Source organism: Oculina patagonica, chromosome 6 (assembly GCF_052425735.1).
Source record: "Oculina patagonica isolate OP01 chromosome 6, crgOcupat, whole genome shotgun sequence".
Lineage (NCBI taxonomy): Eukaryota > Metazoa > Cnidaria > Anthozoa > Scleractinia > Oculinidae > Oculina > Oculina patagonica.
In genome coordinates this window covers 31,509,081-31,526,608 of record NC_135763.1, presented here as the reverse complement: position 1 = coordinate 31,526,608, position 17,528 = coordinate 31,509,081, and the positions used below count along the sequence as shown (strand labels likewise).

The window sequence follows — 17,528 nt, the reverse complement described above, 5'->3', positions numbered from 1 at the left end:
AATTTTACAATTTGCCTTTTCCTCTGAAATAGAAGGATATTTGACAAGAAACTACCTAGTGATTTTTGTTATACTATACCTTTCCTATCTAAAATTAAGTTATGAGCGAAATTGATTAATTATTTTCACCCTTGTCGCAACATGCTTGATTTTTATGGACAGACGTCATAAAACAGGAAGTCTTACTAACCAAAGGATCCTACTTAACTGTAGTGTCATTGTCGATATTGGCTCCGAACTACTACTCGGAATACACATCACTGGTGCTGTACTAACCCAGCATTATTTTGCTTCGATATAAAAGCTGAAGACATCCACGTTGTGGTGTAATAATGAATTTTTCTTTACTCTTCGTTTTCGCGTCATGGATTTCAACGATAACTTATCCAACGACGGTGGAGGGTGAGTTAGAAAAATTGATTTTGTAACCATAAACTTGTGTTTTATTTATGCAAGGAAGCACAGCCAAGCTGATTATCGCTCACAGAAAACCAGGGCAAGTACTCTAACTGTTTTAGTAGGCCGGCTCTAAAGAATCGCTGTTCAAAACTTTTATGTAGGCAATGCTTAAGTAAAATATATGTAAGCATTTTACTTTCTGGGATGAAATTATCAATATATTCTTACCTGAAAATAAAATAAAAATACGAGCTATGGATGAAGTTATATTATCACATGTAACAGGTGGATTAGGAATTAAATTGTTCATTGTATTCACTGTATTCGATCCTCTAAGTTATGTAAGATTATGTGGGGAACAGTTTCATTACTAATTTTTTAACGTTAAAGATTCATCGTATGATTAAAGGTTATTGAAACTCAAACTTCTGTAAAAATAATATTATAAATTTGCTGTCCATTGTTATTAAGGCAAAGTGGCTGTTTTTCCGTGCCTTGAATATAAATGAGTAAAAATAGTAAAAAATAGTAAGTCATTTGAAACATTTCTGCTTCGTAGTTTGAACACATTGACGGCGCAAAATGCAAATTTCCATATTTGCAGTCATGGGACGCTGTGAGCGCCAACATGCAAATTAAACTGAATATAATGTGCTTTAAAATCATATGAATCCAAAATACACCATTAAAAAAATAATATAACTTGCAGTATTTTAACAGAACATGCCTCGCAAAAATGAAACACTTTTTATTTGGCAAATGCAAATTGCTTGTCAGCTACAAAGCAAATAAGACCATTTTGAAATTAATACGTTACGTGTAAGGCTCATGCACCACATCTATGACATTCGTGTTTACTGACCCCATAACAAATACAGATATTTATCATAATGTCAGTAAACCCAGATGTTCTTTTGATGGGAAAAATTTACGATACGTCTTAATCAAAAGGAGGAGGAGTCAACCTTTTGACAGCTGTTCATTGCCGTTTTACAGCTACCAATTACATTTCACAGCTTAAAACCGTAGTGGCCTTTTTTATGCAGCCTCGCATCAGTCGGTATATTGGCTCGCGGTAATTGCTTCGAATGCAAATCACTGGTGTTTTAATAACCAAGCATTGTCTTGAATTTTTCTTTCGACAAAAACGCTGAAGAAGCATGCACGTTGTGGTGTAAAAATGAATTTCTCTTTGCTGGTGGTTTTCGCGACATGGATTTTAACGATGACTTATCCAACGCACGCAGCAGGTGAATCAAAAATATTCTTACAACACAAACAATTGTGTTTTATGTAGTCAAAGAGGCGCAAACGAGTTGACTATCGCTTAAAAAAAACGAAAAATAAATAGTCAGCTCTGAAGGATCGCAGTCCAAACAAATAATTCTGACAATTTGAAGTAAACCATGTTTCCCTTACTAGGATGAATCTGTCAATATATTTGTTTACCTGAAAATGGAAAATTACTAAACATGGAGAAGGTTGTAACTTGTAACAGCTGGATACGGAATATTGATCAGTGTGTTCTGTTTATCTTCAAAGAAAAAGATTAAAAGTAATATTGTCCGATATTTCGATGATACTACTATCATTATCAAGGAAAAGCTAAGTGACTGTTTCTTCGAGCTTTGAATATAAATAGATGAAAACAGTATATAGTAGACATTATGAAACGTGAACGATTTAGTTTATTTAAACAAAAAGTTCGATACGAGTTGATTGTTTCTCATAGACATCGAGGGCGAGTAGTCTACAATAATTGTAGTCCAGCTCTGAAGGAACAGTCCCCTTACTCGGGTGAAATTAACAAAATAGTTTTACCTGTAAATTAAAATTTACGATACATGAAGACAGCTACTACATGCAGCGGGTTAATTCGTGTTATTGATAAGTGTGTTGAGTAATTTGTCAGTTATCCTCGGGCTCTTAGTTAGGTGTATTTGCATACCAAATAGTCTCATTACTTATTTTTTAACGCAAGAGGTTATTTTTTATGAAAATTTTACGTTTGAAACCGATCTTGCAAAATGCAGTGACTTTCGTGCATGCGAAGTTGACAAAACTGCAGCACAAATAATCTAACAAAATAAAAAAAAACTATATCAACAGAAGTGCTTATTTGCTCTTAAAAAAATCCATGATAAAAACGGGAAGTCTTAACCAAATGAAAGAGAAGTCAGCCTTTCTGACAGCTGCTAATTGCAATTTTACAGCTATCATTTAAATTTGACAGCTTTCAACCGCAGTGCATTTGTCATGCAGCCTCACATTCGTCGTTACATTGGCTCGTAGTTACTACTTCGAATACACATAACTGGTGTTGTGCTAACCCAGCCTTGTCTTGAATTTTCTTTCGACACAAAGCTGAAGATATCCACGTTGTGGTGTAAAAATGAATTTCTCTTTGCTGTTAGTTTTCGCGTCATGGATTTCAACGATAACTCATCGAACGCACGCAAAGGGTGAGTCCGAATAATTTATTTAATACACAAAAAAATCGTGTTCTATGTAGTCAAAGAGGCGCAGACAAGTTGTCATATCGCTTAAAGAACGTAAAAAACAAAACCAACTAAAGATAGTAAATCAGCTCTGAACGATCGCAGTCCAAAACATATAATTTCATGTAAACCCTGATGCCCAATTGAAAACAACTGAAAAATAGTTTCATTACTTATTTTTTAACACTACGTTATACGTTTATCAAAAAACTTCAGTAGAAATATTAAAACTTGATGCTTCCCGTCGTTTCGATGTTACTTCATTCATCAGCAAAAAAAAGTGAATGTTGCTTCGTGGTTTGAATATAAATTAGTAGAAAAAGACATTTTATACCTGTTAAAGATTTAGTTGATTTTCTACAGAAAGTCCTGCTTCAAAGTGTCAGGTGACATATTTCGAAATGCAAATTTGAAAATTCATGGCACGCTTACTGTGGATATAACGAGCTATGCAATGTGAACACGCTTTCAATGTCATAAAACAAAAAGAGACCATTGACAAAATATTAAATGATTAGCTAATATTTTAACAGCGAATTCATATTAGAAGACGGAAAAATATTCTCAGAAGAAATTCCGTCTTACCGTCTAATACGAATTTAAGCGGTGAAGAAGTCTTAAAATTACGACTTGTATAAATTAAGGACGATAAAATGAGACGTGTAAATTGATTAGAGACGTGGGAGACTAGAACGAGTTTGCAGGCAAGTTACCATTCTTTCCCAGGAGCAATGGTTGTATTTCTACTTTCAAACTTTTTCCCGTGTAAAAAAAAAAATAATTGGCCTGATTTACACGTTTAATTTGAATTTAGGACGATTTTTCCTTCAGACGTTTATGTCACTCTAGTCTTATGTGAATTTAAAATATGAGTTTTCCGCCTGAGACTTTTTTCCCTCTTTGAATTAAGCGAAAAATTGTCGCAAAAATGGACAGATTGTTTTGTTTGAAGGTTGACCGACAACTTGGAAAGAGAATGGTCAGGTCACTGCGTTTCTTATATTCTTTATATCTCATTTTAGGCAGAAATCGTGAACTGTATTTTCCAAGCTATTACTTCTTTGCTGACAGACGTTTGAAGAACCACAAGATAAAAACCGTACATGTCATGGACTTGGATTTCTGTGAACTTCTCTGCTACCAACATGACGACTGTGTCAGTTTTAATATTAAAAAAGATCCTGACAGTGCAACAGGACAACAGGAATGTGAGCTGAATAATTCTACTCACCTAGAACATGATGGAGATCTGATAAAGGACAACGCTTATCTTTATCGCAGCGCAAAGGTAAGAACACTTTAAAATTTACAACCAAATTCTCTCAGCTAACACTTTTTGAATTCTCTGTCAGACAGTTAAAGTAATCATCTTAACCCTCGGACGTTCAAGGAAGGTTGATAGATGTCACAATCCACCTCTATGAGGTTTATCGAAAGAGGATTTACTCTACAATGCTGAAACTTCAGTAGCTTCATTCATCCTTTACGTCCATTTTGATATGTCATCACGTGTCTATGTTATGTGTCTATGCGGCACTAATGGAGGGTCTGAATGGGGGTACCTCGATCACTAAACACTTAAATTTTTGGCTCTGTAACATGAAACAGTTAAATTTTAGGCAAAGAGGCCAATATTATATTGTTTAGTATATGAAGAAGCTTTCGGCCATTTTCCGACTATTTCCGATCATTTCAGAAGATTTTCGAAGACTACCGAATATACCCGAATAGGTCGGAAGACTGGCGAAGATCTCCAAAGACTACCGAAGATGTCCGAAGAATGGAGACTAAATTTTTTCTTAGTTCATGAGTGATTTGAACCGATTTTTGAAAAGCAGAAAAAAATTAAAATGCTAAAATCTTTCACGAGAATCCCTCCTTCCTCCTTTTCCTCGAAAACAGTAAACATTAAAAAAATGGTCAATTTAACAGCAAACACTAAAAATTATGGGCAAATAACACTAAACACTAAACCCCATACAGACCCTCCTAATGACGTAATGTGAGGTTTTATGAGGTTCTATGCCTCTTGTAAAGTAAGCCAGGGGCTTTCTATACAATGCAAAATAACTTTGCCATTTCCTTTTCGAACAAAAATCCTGGGGATGGGTTCCATCCACCTCCCCCCCCCCCCTTCCCAGGGCTTTCCACAAGTTGCTCGAGAGTTCCCAAAAAGTTGCCCGTAATTTCTCAAAAAAGTTGCTCCAAAAAATCAAAAATGCTGCTTCTAATTAAGAGAAGTTCTCTAAATATATGCTAATTTCTCTTTGAGGGTTAGATTTCTAAGCATTTTTCTGCAATTTTACAGCAAAAGAAGTATGTACATAACATTTTAAGGGGGGAAAATTGTTAAATAACAAGGTTTTATTAACATGAGAAAAATCGTGAAGATAACGATGATGTCATGTTTCCTGACGAGTTTTGAAATGTTTTAACGCAGAATGAGCCCAAAGTTGAAACGTCTTCAGATTTTTCTCGAAAATTTTTGGAAACGATCGTATGGCCTTTGAACAAAAATCGGATAATGTTCGGAGATCTGCGGTCTGAAAATTACTTAAAATGCAACAAGTGGCTCGAGGGGAAAAAAGTTGCTCGAAGGGGAAAAAGTTTCCAAAAAAATGCCGAGCAACTTGTGGAAAGCCCTCCCCCCTCCCCCCCCCCCTCTTGTACGATGGTAGGGGTATGAGTCCGAGGGTTAATTAAGAAATAGAAAACATGTTCCGTGTTTCTATCGAGTTATAGAAACACGGTGGAAGTTTGGGAGAACGAGAAATGCTGTGGGAACACGAGTCGATAGACGAGTGTTTCCCTTTCGTTCTCCCAAACTTTCACGAGTGTTTCTAAACTCGATAGAACGACATGTTTTCTATTTCTTTTAGAAAACAGCACAAAGAAAATAACGCACATCAAAGTAAATTTAGCGCTTTATTTAACATCAAAACGTAGATTCTCCACCTCGCGGTTTTACGTCTGAACAGTATCAACATCATAGTCGGAGTCGATGAAAGCAATAAATAACTGTTCAAATTCTTCAAGGCTAATCACCTTGTTTGGCCAAAAAAAAAGAAAAACGGCCCCAAAGTAACGTAATTATGAGAAATAACTAAGTCGATGGTTTAACTGAAGTCCAGCACTGGAAGGAGTCAAGAATTGTGGTTTTATCTTCACCGATGGTTGACGACCGACGATCAGCGACTCGAACCTTGGAGGTGAAAGTGAATTATTTTTCTGTTAAAAGGTGACTCGGCATTCTGGACGAATATTTTCCAGTTGAGGAGCTGTGAATAGTTCTGAAGTGCTGCAAAGCCTAGAATGAGAACGAATTCAAATACCTGAGAAACTCTGCTCTGTGGAAGAAGCTTGCGCCAATCATATACTTCTTTGAAAGGTCAGCCGCTTCGATAATTTCTTTCACAGACTATTTTTGAATGTGTAGCGGGCTCTGTAAACATCCTACTCGCTTGTTTTAAAATGTGCAAATATTTGTTTAGTCTTAACCTGGTTTTTGTCAGCTGTGACATTAAAATTTGGTACAATTATTAGTTGTTATTTTTGCATTGCTTATTTTAGCGCCGTGAATTGTGCCGTGTCTACGACAACTGTCTGTGTCTCCATCGAGTTATAGAAACACAATTTTTAACCAATCAGCGCACGTATTTACTTTGTGCTATTTTCTAAGTATTTATAATTGTCTGATACGTTTAATAAAGCTGGTGTTTTTTAGTTTGTCTAGAGCAAAAAAATAAAAAATAAAAAAAAATTATCCCGGTTAGAGCAAACAAGGTAAAACATTTTCTTTCCTGTTTTCTTGTTTAAGAACGCCTGTGGAAAGAATCCTCCTTGCTACAACAAGGCGACATGTCAGTCAGGATTTACAGACAAAGGATACCGCTGTTTGTGCACAGCTGGCTTCGCGGGTGAACACTGCGAGCAACGTATGGTGTAGTTTTTGTTCGTAAAGCTAAGTTGATTGTGTGAATTTTTGTCAATGGCAGTCATCAACCAGAAGCTCACAGAGCTTATAACTAGGCCTAGAAGCCTAACCGTTAAAAAGTATAACTGGTTTTTACCTGAAAGCACGGTAAAACACTGAGAATACTTTGAAAAGGCCGTCACGAGTCATACATTAAACTAAAATTGCAAAAGCGAATTGAAAGATAACAAGAGTTCTGCGAGTCATTTAAAATTGATTAATTGCCTCATACGCAGTTGGCCCAGTTAATAAGATGCCATTTCGTAATATAGAGGCTATAAATCTTTGTAAATCAGTTATAATTTTTACGTTTAATATATTGCATAAAATCGTATTATTCGAAAAAAAGGAGAGAAAGAGGAAAAGAGGCCAGACAGCTATAAGTGTAAATTTAAATGGCGAGCAGGCGATGAACGCGCTCTTTTTCCATTCATCTACTACCATTCGAAGACCGCAGAAAGGCAGGCTAAAGCTCGATGGCGGTATTTTTCACTTTTTAGCTAAAACATTTTTCGGGTATATTTAATCAAAATAAGTAACCGATACACTCTAAACCTACTTCTTATTCTATTTCACTGCATGCATTTATTACAGAGAATTGGAAAAAGATCAACGATGCTCCCGTTTGCTTTGGAGCTCGATATGACACATACGGGACTTTTAACATCAAAGAAAGCGGCCTCGCCTATACGTTCAAACTTGTTCACAGAAGTGGTTCTTTAATATGTAACCCAGAAGCACCAGCCTCCTATTGGGGCTGTGACCACAGCAATCATTGGAGACAAGAGGCTGGTTACCGTCATAACTTACCCGGACAAGACTGCGCTGTTGCCTGTAGATTACGTAAGAGATGATTTTAAGTTGGATAGATATTATTCATATCAAATTGATGAAATTGGTGTCAACTCCACACAACTTGTGTTCAACAAACTTTCCACTCCGCTGTCAGTGTCTGTTGGCCAAGAGTTCCAGATTTGGTATGGACAAGACTTAAAAGATTGCTCAGAGCACAATAACGACGGACAGACCTGCGCTGATGTCTATGCGTGGTACGCCTGACAAGTGCCTACACGAAGTACTTCATATTAAAGCTGTTTTTTTTAACCTTTGGGCTTGAAAAACAGCTTCGGGCTTCAACCTTAGTGCAAACAGTTGACTGATCTACAAACAAATTTAATACAGTTAAATAAGAGAATTAAGACCAATTTTCTTTAAAATTGTTCTTCTAAATAGCGTTAACTTCCTGGATTTTGTAAAGAATAAATAAAATAAATGGAGCTTGAAGGCCCGCCCAAACCTTGAAGATGTGTTACTTCAAAACCCAAATCTGGCAACTTTCCCTTTTTTCTGGAACAGTTTGAATCCAGTACCCTATGACCACCAACTTTGACGTTTCCATGGCAAACGGTTTTTTGACAGCCATGTTTTACAAAGTTTTCATTTTGAGGGGCATTAATCAATATTATTGCTACATGTATGTAGTGATGGCAATCGCATTTTACACTTAACTTAGCAACAGTGTATCACAAAGACCATTTTTCTCTTTAATTTCATTATTGCCTTATATGATGCTTGTTTTAAAGCATTCTTTTTTAAGTTTTACAGTCCACTGACTTTATTGAAATAAATAGTGATACAAAAAATGGTTGATCCAAGATGGCGGCTTTTTTAATATTAAAGACGTCAAAGTGACGTCTTTGTTGTTATTATTGATAACCAGACCTTTTTAAAACACAAACATCTTACCAGACACCTTGCTGTTAAGAGTTTGTGGTTATACATTTGATTATGATGGAATCATTTACAAAATACTATTTCAGCTGATAAAATCAAACAAAAGACGTATGAAATGAAGTCGTATAAATCATATATTGAGACCAAAGCAACTATTTGTACTAGAATTACATTCCACATCGTCCTGTATTTATGAAGTGGCCATAATGTAAACGGTTTTAGAGTTACGAAGGGGGGGGGGGGGGGGGGTAACGAAGCCCCACTCCCTCCCGAATTTCAGAAGGTCAAAAAAAGCGCGGTCTGAACCGGGTAATAGTTAAGACAACAATTCTAGAAATGTCTTTTTTTTCTTTAAGCGTTAATTCATTTATTTGTAGGACTACCGCTTCCTTTATTTATGATTTAATAAAAGCGATCAACTTATGTTATTTTCTTTATATAGTTAGAAGTTTATTCAATACAATGAAATTATGTAAAAAATAACATGTGTACATAGGTGAATACTTTAATAAATAGTTTTTGTTGTCGTCAGATTATTTTATTTTTAACGGAATTTTGTTATTTGCATATTTCCCCGAAATGAAAGGATATTTCACCGAAAAAGACATCCGGCGGAGGGAAACGACAGCCGGAAATACGTCTGCGTTCGCAGGCTAACGGAGGCGCAGGCAGGTAGACTGTCGCGCATAGAAAGGCAGGGTTAGTACTCTTGTTGTTGTGGTAGACTGACTCTAAAGGATCGCAGTCTAAAACATACAGTTATACGTAGACCATGCGGAAAAAAACTGTAACACTTCCCTCACTCGGATGAAATTGTCAATATATTTTCTACCTGAAAATTGAAAAATTACGAAACGTAGAGAAAGTTATATTATGACATGTAACAAGTGGATTTGGAATTATATTGATCACTGTATTACGTTATCCGTCAAGCATTCACTCAGTAAAGTAAATTTGTATAAGAAACATTTTCATTAATTTTTATTATTTTCTTCTAACGTTAAAGATTCGTCGTTTGATCAAAGATACCTGAAGGTATTGAAAACATTATGTAAAAATTTTAAAACTAATGTTTTCCAAAAAGTTTCGATGATATTACCATCATTTTCATGCAAGGCAATGTGGATGAAAACATTGTAGTAGTAGTTAGTTACTAGTTATTTTCGCAGTATTAGAGATTTCATGTTTTTCTTCGTTCAAGAATACCTTCAATAATGTAAATATTTTATGTTGCCGTTCACATGTCAATTTAATTACCAATTAGAATCACTAAGCAAAGCTAAGGTATTCATTAGTCAACGGTGAGTACTTCATACTCAAAGATTGCTTTAAGAAAACTTAGTGTCGTACAGCGGATGAGTCCGAAAAAATTAACCGCATGCTGCATTCATGTTGTGGTACGACCTCGGAGGCAGGGTAGCCTATGGTAAGTCTGTTAGACCCCAGATCGAGAGGTCCGGGTTCGATATGTGGCCAGGGTCTTTGTGTTGTGTTCTTGGACAAGACATTATACTCTCATAGTGCCTTTCTCCACTCAGGTGAATAAATGGGTACCGGCGAATTTAATGCTGGGATAACCCTGCAACGGACTGGCATCCCATCCGGGGGGGGGGGGGGGGGGGGGGGGAGTAGAAATACTCCTAGTCACTTCATTCTACGGAAACTGGGATAAGCTCCAGCCTGAAGGGCAAGTAGGTTCGAAATTAACGTAGACTTTGCCTTTTAACATTCATGTTATGGATACTTTTTTATGAAAACTAAAATCGATTTGCAAAATGCAATGACTTCCCTGCATGCGAAGTTGACAAAACTGTAACGCAAATAAACTAACAAAATAGAAAAAAAAAAAAAAAAAAGTGTTTATTCGCTCTTCAAAACTGGGAAGTCTTAACCAAAAGAAGGAGGAGTCACCCTTTGACAGCTGTAAGTTGCAATTTTACATTTATCATTTAAATTTGACAGCTTTCAACCGCAATACACTTAACTTGACATGGAACCTCACAATAGTGGGTCAGTATATTGGCTTGAAGCTACTGTTTCGAATGACTGGTGCTGTGCTAGCCCAAAATTGTCTAGAATTGTCTTAAGACATCCACTTTGTGGTGTAAAAATGAATTCTTTCTTGCTGGTGTTTTTCGCGCATGGATTTCAATGATAACTTATCCAACGCACGCTGAGGGTGAGTCCGAAAAATTTCTTTTATACACAAAAATTGGTGTTTTATGTAGTCAACGAGGCGCAGATAGACGAGTTGACTATCAATTAAAGAAAACAAGAGCGAAGAGTCTAAGTAATGCTGCTGATGTTTCGATGATACTACCATCATTACCAAGGCAAAGTAACTGTTTTTTCGACGACAATTTTAGACGAGTTGATTGTTTCTTATAGACGTCGAGGGCGAGTAGTCTACAGATATTGTTTTAGTAGACTATCTCTAAAGGAACAGTCCCCTTACTCGGGTAAAATTAACAATATATTTTTGCCTGTAAATTAAAGCATATGAAACATAGAGACACTAACTACATGCAACAGGTGAATTTGTGTTTTTGAGTCAGTGTGTTTAGTTATTTCCCAATTATCCCCAGGCTCTAAGGTAAGGTGTATTTGTATACCAAAAAGTTTCATTACTTCTTTTTTAACACTACGTTATGTAAAGGTTTTCTGAAAAACTTCAGTAGAAATATTAAAACTAAATAATAATGCTGTCCGTTGTTTCGATGATACTTCAACCATCAGCAAAACAAAATGAATGTTTCTTCGTGGTTTGAATTTAAATATAAGTTAAAGTAGACATCTTCGACATGTTACACGTACCTGTAAAGATTTAGTTCATTTTACAGAAAGTCCTGCTTCCAATTGTGAAAATTCATGGCACGGTCTGGAGTCAAGCGCTATATGCAATGCGAACATACTTTCAAATCTCAATAACCAAAATAACCATTAAGATGGGGCTTTACGTTCCGAGAACAAATACATTTAGGTTTACGCCACCGAATTTTCTTTCTTTTGCCGCTAAAAAACGTAGTGAGAAAAAAATGAATTATATATACTATATACAAGGCTAAAAAATAGTTAAAAATTGTAAAATTAAAATGATAAAACCAAACGTTTTCGGCTGTTTGCCATCATCAGACCATGATTATGGCAAACAGCCAAAAACGTTTGGTTTTATCATTTTAATTTTACAATTTTTAACTCTTTTTTAGCCTTGAATATAGTATATATTTTAGAAAGCGAACATTATAAAAAATGAATTGTTTTATAGTATTGGGTTATTTTGAAGAATCTGCTGTTGTAAATGTCGCAAATTATGCCTTTTTAATGTATAACTCTTCGAATGAATGTGGTTGTGAAAGACAAACTTGTTTATGCCAAAACCCTGAATCTGGTAATTTCGCTTGTTTACTTTGCATAAAGCAGCTGATTAATGAACTAGGATACCAGCAGCACGTGCAAAGCTATTGCACTAGTCATTTCACATTTTGTTTTTTCCACGATGTCTCCGAAAACTTGTCAAAACTTGTCCGCTAGTTAACAAATCGACCACATTTTTCCATGGTCTACACTCTTATAGACCATAGAAATGACGCCATAAAATGTCCAAAACTTTGCAGTGAAACCACTCGGCTAACGCCTCGTGGTTCCACTTGAGTTTTGAACATTTTCTGACGTCATTTCTATGGTCTATAAGAGTGTAGACCATGGAAAAATGTGGTCGATTGTTTCAGTACCATAACAAACTCGAACAAGTATTTATCAAAAGCAATGCCTGACCGTGAAGAAACTTTGCCGGTTGGACGTAAAGATTCCGGTCCTACACGTAAAAACGACAATGATACGAAAGAAGATAAACAAGAATTCAAAGAATAACAATTTTAATTACCTTTTCCTCACTCGTTGAGTGTGTGCCTATCGCTTGAAGCGAGCAAGATTATTTTTCTTTCTGAAGATCTTGTTAGAGCTCGTTCACTAAACATCGACAGTCCCCTGCCGGTTCGCTAGCACCGTTCTTCTCAGTTAGATCAAAAATTCAAAAGCCTGGTCAATTTTCTTTCGACAGATCACCTAAGTAAAAGTCCAATCCTGAATTCCGAAAACAAATGCGAACTTGATTCAAACAAAACACGATGAAATTGCCTTTCATTCATGGAGACCAAACTTACACATCTTTTAGCCCGCGCGTGTGCGTGGCGTGATCTGACGTCACTTTCATGGTCTATACTCTCATCGACCATAACTTTGGACCAATCATCGCGCGATAATTCTCTCGGCTATGGTATAATGCAAATCGGTCCTAAGTGAAATAAAAGCACATTGCTCGAAAAAGTTATTCAATCGTTCCTGTTTTTAATGAATCATCGGAAACATGATGCATATCATAGCTCGAATTTTTTCCCAACAGTACGTGCTTTCATTGGCTACGTCGAGGTCACATGACCTCTCTGATCTAAACTGTTTCCCGCCAAAAGACTCTAAGCGGGCAACACTGCAAAATATATTACGTCAGAGGGTAACAGTGCACTGTTATCAGAGAATGTTGACCGACGACCGCCGTTTTTCTGAAGGTCGGGACACACTAGGCGACACGTCGCTGCAACACGTCGCGGCGACATGTCGCCTCGTGTGACATGCGACAAACTATGTCGCTGCGACAGAATTTTGTCGCCGCGACGTGTCGCACGAATTCAAACTGCTTTGAATTTGTGCGACACATCGCAGCGACAAAATGAGCGATAGCAGCGTTGTCGCAGCGTGTGTACACGTCTGCGACAAATCGCTGCGCAAGTCGCTGCGACAAAATATGAATTAACCAATGAGAGCGCGTCATGTATTTTCGCCATATTGAATATGGAAAACTAGTTCGCATTCCCACTCTTCCAAATTTGCTGTTTGTGCACCAAACAAACACGTTGTCGCCGCAACTTGTTTGTAAGCAGTACACACGGAGCGACTTGTCGCATAGTGTGTCCCGACCTTAACCCTTTGTTGCGCTATATAACAAATCACTAATTAATGATTGGTCCCTCGGGAAACCAGGAAATTTTGTTTCACTCGAATCCCAATTCTCAGGAAACAAAATTAAACCAAACTTGACCATTGAAAAAATATTGAAAGAGTCGCTTATGTTTAAACATAATATGCTTGGCAAAAATGAAAAGCATTTTATCAATAATTTAGCGAATTCTACGATCCCTTTTCCCTTGACGTATATTATCTAATACGAATTTGACAACAGGAAAACGCTTTAATATAGGAATACACGGGGCGCTAATTTTACCATTTTACCAACGAAATTTAACAGAGTGAAAGAGGGAGGTCGCACGTTTTCCGCAACGACTAGTAAATGCTGGAATAACCTTCCCCTTAAGTTACGCACCTCTTCATCTGTAAATATCCTCAGGAATGCTTTGTATAAATATTTTAAATTAAGTCAGCTCAAGAATAATCTTTTTACTCCTTTTTTAGATAATAATTTTTAGATTGTGATATTTAGTAATAATTACCTTTGGATTAATATTGTAGCTTAGCTTTTAAATTTTTAACTTACATTTCGATTTTAAATTAGGTTTTAACTAGATTTTATATTAGATTATTTTTTATAGTAGATTCTTATTTTTTAGTACATTAGAGAGGGCCACAAATTTATTAGTTGTAAAACTATCACGTGTAACCCTCTATAAATAAAGTTTGATTGATTGATTGATTGAATCACGACTATTATAAATTGAAGACGTGTCTCTTGTAAATGGGTTAGAAAAGTAGGAGACCAGGACGACTTTGGAGCCCGCCGGCGCGCCAAGTTTCCATTCCATCCAAAAAAACCATTGCTGTATTTCTACTTCTAGTCTTTTTCCCGTGTGACAAAAATCCGGTCTGATTTCGCTTAAGTCTATTGTTAGTGGAAAGACGATTTTCCCTCTTTTGATGAGTTTCCCGTCTGAGATTGTTGTCTACCTGGCCTCTAATATGAAGTCGGCAAAAAATTGTCGTAAAAATCAGGGTTAGTTTGTTTGACAGCTGATGATGCTTTGAACCAGAACCAGAAGGCCTTACATCTTTTATGCTAGTTCATTCATACAAACTGACTATATAGTGCATGTTATATGCCATTGATGAAGTTAAGAGTTTACTTTATGGTGAAATTGTACAAGAAAAAGCATCAGATTTGTTTTACTGATAAACTGTGAAAAACAATAATGACAACTAAAAACCACGGTTTTACATCCAAAAAGCAAAATGAATTCCTTTTCAAGAGATATTAACATTTAGACTACTCACAGATCCCCGGCGCAAAATTCCCATTATACTGCAGATATTAAGTTAGCTTGACCGAAAAACACAATTCCGCCTAACACCTGTTTCCCTTAGACATATTTTCTGTTTGGCCCCGTTAATATTCCTAATAAATAAGTTAAAATTAAGTTAAGTAAGTAAGTTAAGATAAATTTTAATCTTCTCTATTTGCAGATTTATGCCGCCACCTTAAGTTTGGCACCCCAGTCCAGGGCTTTGCGCTTGAAGGTCACCTGGTGAAAAACCTTTCCATAGCAATATACGCATCTTGTAAGCATCTGTGCTTATTAGAGAACCATTGCGTCTCATTCAACCTTGGTCCACCTATTAAGGACAGAATAGTGTGTGAACTGAGTGATTCTGACAGCACAAAACACCCTGAAGATCTTAAACCACGAGAAGGCTTCGTCTACAGAGGCACAGAGGTGGGATATTTAGTCATTAAATACTCTGAGAGGGTACAATATCATGGAAAGTGTTTAAATTTGTGTTTTTTATTTCCTTTTTCATCAGAACGCGTGCTCCAGCAACCCTTGCAATCACAACGCAACATGCCTGAATGGATTCACAGACAAGAGATACTTATGTGAGTGTCAGGCTGGTTATACGGGAAGACAATGCGAAAAAGGTAAAATATGTGAAACTACGTTATCGTCTAACCTTATCCATGCAGGTTATAACATATTAACAATGGATAAAAGTCTCTTTACCTGCCAAATAAACTTTGTTCTTTTCCCTACCAGCCTACCCTTTCCTTCAACTCCCTTCTCTTGCCTTCTCTTTCTTTCCATTTCCTTACCATCTCTTCCATTCTCTTTTCCTCTCCTTCCCTTCACTTCACTTCACTTAATTTTACTTCATACACTTTACTTTACTTGGCTCTATTTCACTAGCAAAAACATAAACCAGTTTTTTTTATCATACAGCTATTGAAAATAGCGACGAACAAACAAACCCGCTTGGACTTGGAAATTTAGGTGGTAGAAAATAGTGGTTTGGCGTTACTTGTTTCATAATCATTATGCTGAGTCAAATAAACTTATAAATAAAAATGACCAGATTAGTAACTTTCTATCTCTTTAAGATTCGGGAGGCGAAAAAGAGATGTAAAATTCGCTCTGTTGCTGTTCACGATGTCAAATTTTGCAAGATTTGTCACACAGCTCCCAGCTTTTGGCTCAAAAATCTTGCTGTATACTTTCTTGGTCTTGTATAAACGCTATTCAAGGACAGGCTGTCAATGTTCGAGAATTCTGAGCATCATCGTATGATGATTTGGCTACTTCTTGAAAACAATATTAAATATTTTCTGTGATGTTTCACTGGAAAATTACTTTGCTCCAAAATATAAAACCCTCGGTACAACAAGTCGTTGTTTTCTTAACAATACAATACAATACAATACAATACAATACAATACAATACAATACAATACAATACAATACAATACAATACAATACAATACAATACAATACAATACAATACAATACAATACAATACAATACAATACAATACAATACAATACAATACAATACAATACAATACAATACAATAATTAACAACATAAATAATATAAAAAAAAAACCAAGAGCACCGTTATGTATTTATTTTAGAGAATTGGAAAAAGATCAGCGATGTTCCCGTTTGCTTTGGAGCTCGAGATAACACATACGGGACTTTCAACATCAAAGAATGCGGCCTCGTCTACACGTTCAAACTTGTTCACAGGAGTGGTTCCTTAAGCTATAACATAGATTTCCCATCGTCCTACTGGGGCTGTGACCACCCCTTGTTTGAAGACAAGAGACTAGATACCGACATAACATACCCTAACAAGACTGCTTTGTTGCTCGCGGATTACTTAAGAGATATTGTTGGCTGTAGAGGCAGATATTATTCATATAAGATTTCTGGGATTGGTGTCAACTCACCAGAACTGGTGTACAACAAACTTTCCAGCCCGCTGTCAGTGTCTGTTGGACAAGAGTTTCACATTTGGAATGGACAAGACGTGTCAGACTGCCACGAGCACAACAACGCCGGAATGACCTGCGCTGATGTCTGTGCGTGGTACGCCTGACAAGTGCATACACGGAGAAACCATTTTGATTGGGAACGTAAGCCGGAACAAACGCACGAGTAAACGAAGTACTTAGAGTTGTGGTAGCATCAGAAGCGTTTAAATGCAGTTTTTTAGGGGGGGGGAGGGGGGGGTTGTTGGAATGAAGGAATAAAATGGCTAACTTGTGCGTTCTTTTCCTGGCCCGGTTACTGCCACCTAGCCTTATAATTAATAGAGGCTGTAATCTGCAGCTGAAATGGCTGCAGCTTTCCGTCTGAAAAGTATGATACCTTTTTAAATAAATCCAGCTGTTTTCAATTATGCAATCATTCAACCCTAGCGTCCAATGCGACAAATTAAATCGATCTACTCTCAGATACTTGTGTAATCTTTTCTCTTTTTAATTATTTGCAAAGTTGTCGTACTTTGTGTAGCCATTCGAAAAGATTTTTTGTATTTTGATCGGAACGCTTCAGCCCTTTCAGGTGTACAGTGTATACCTTTCCTGACATTTGACGGTGTTATTTAAATCTTAATTTACTGTTTAATATTTTATCAATTATAAATT

General features: G+C 36.5%; 1 protein-coding gene and 1 pseudogene across 2 annotated transcripts; both read left to right on the top strand.

Moving 5' to 3' along the window:
- Positions 1-2,553: 2,553 nt before the first annotated feature.
- LOC144658031 (uncharacterized) lies at positions 2,554-16,978 on the top strand. The gene is made up of 4 exons (XM_078518359.1): positions 2,554-2,861; positions 15,073-15,323; positions 15,412-15,526; positions 16,512-16,978. The coding sequence occupies exons 1-4, from the start codon at positions 2,792-2,794 to the stop codon at positions 16,976-16,978; spliced, it is 903 nt and encodes a 300-aa protein (XP_078374485.1). The 5' UTR covers positions 2,554-2,791.
- On the top strand, positions 3,203-7,959 carry LOC144658272 (uncharacterized; annotated as a pseudogene). Its single transcript, XR_013571662.1, has 3 exons — positions 3,203-4,185; positions 6,715-6,832; positions 7,465-7,959. The product of XR_013571662.1 is annotated as an uncharacterized LOC144658272 (transcript).
- Positions 16,979-17,528: the final 550 nt, after the last annotated feature.

Bases quoted from the DNA above. Each gene is read 5' to 3' on its own strand.
- LOC144658031 (XM_078518359.1), top strand. From the start codon at position 2,792: ATGAATTTCTCTTTGCTGTTAGTTTTCGCGTCATGGATTTCAACGATA. The intron at 15,324-15,411 runs GTGGGATATTTA...CTTTTTCATCAG, and splicing joins TCGTCTACAGAGGCACAGAG to AACGCGTGCTCCAGCAACCC. The intron at 15,527-16,511 runs GTAAAATATGTG...TATTTATTTTAG, and splicing joins GGGAAGACAATGCGAAAAAG to AGAATTGGAAAAAGATCAGC.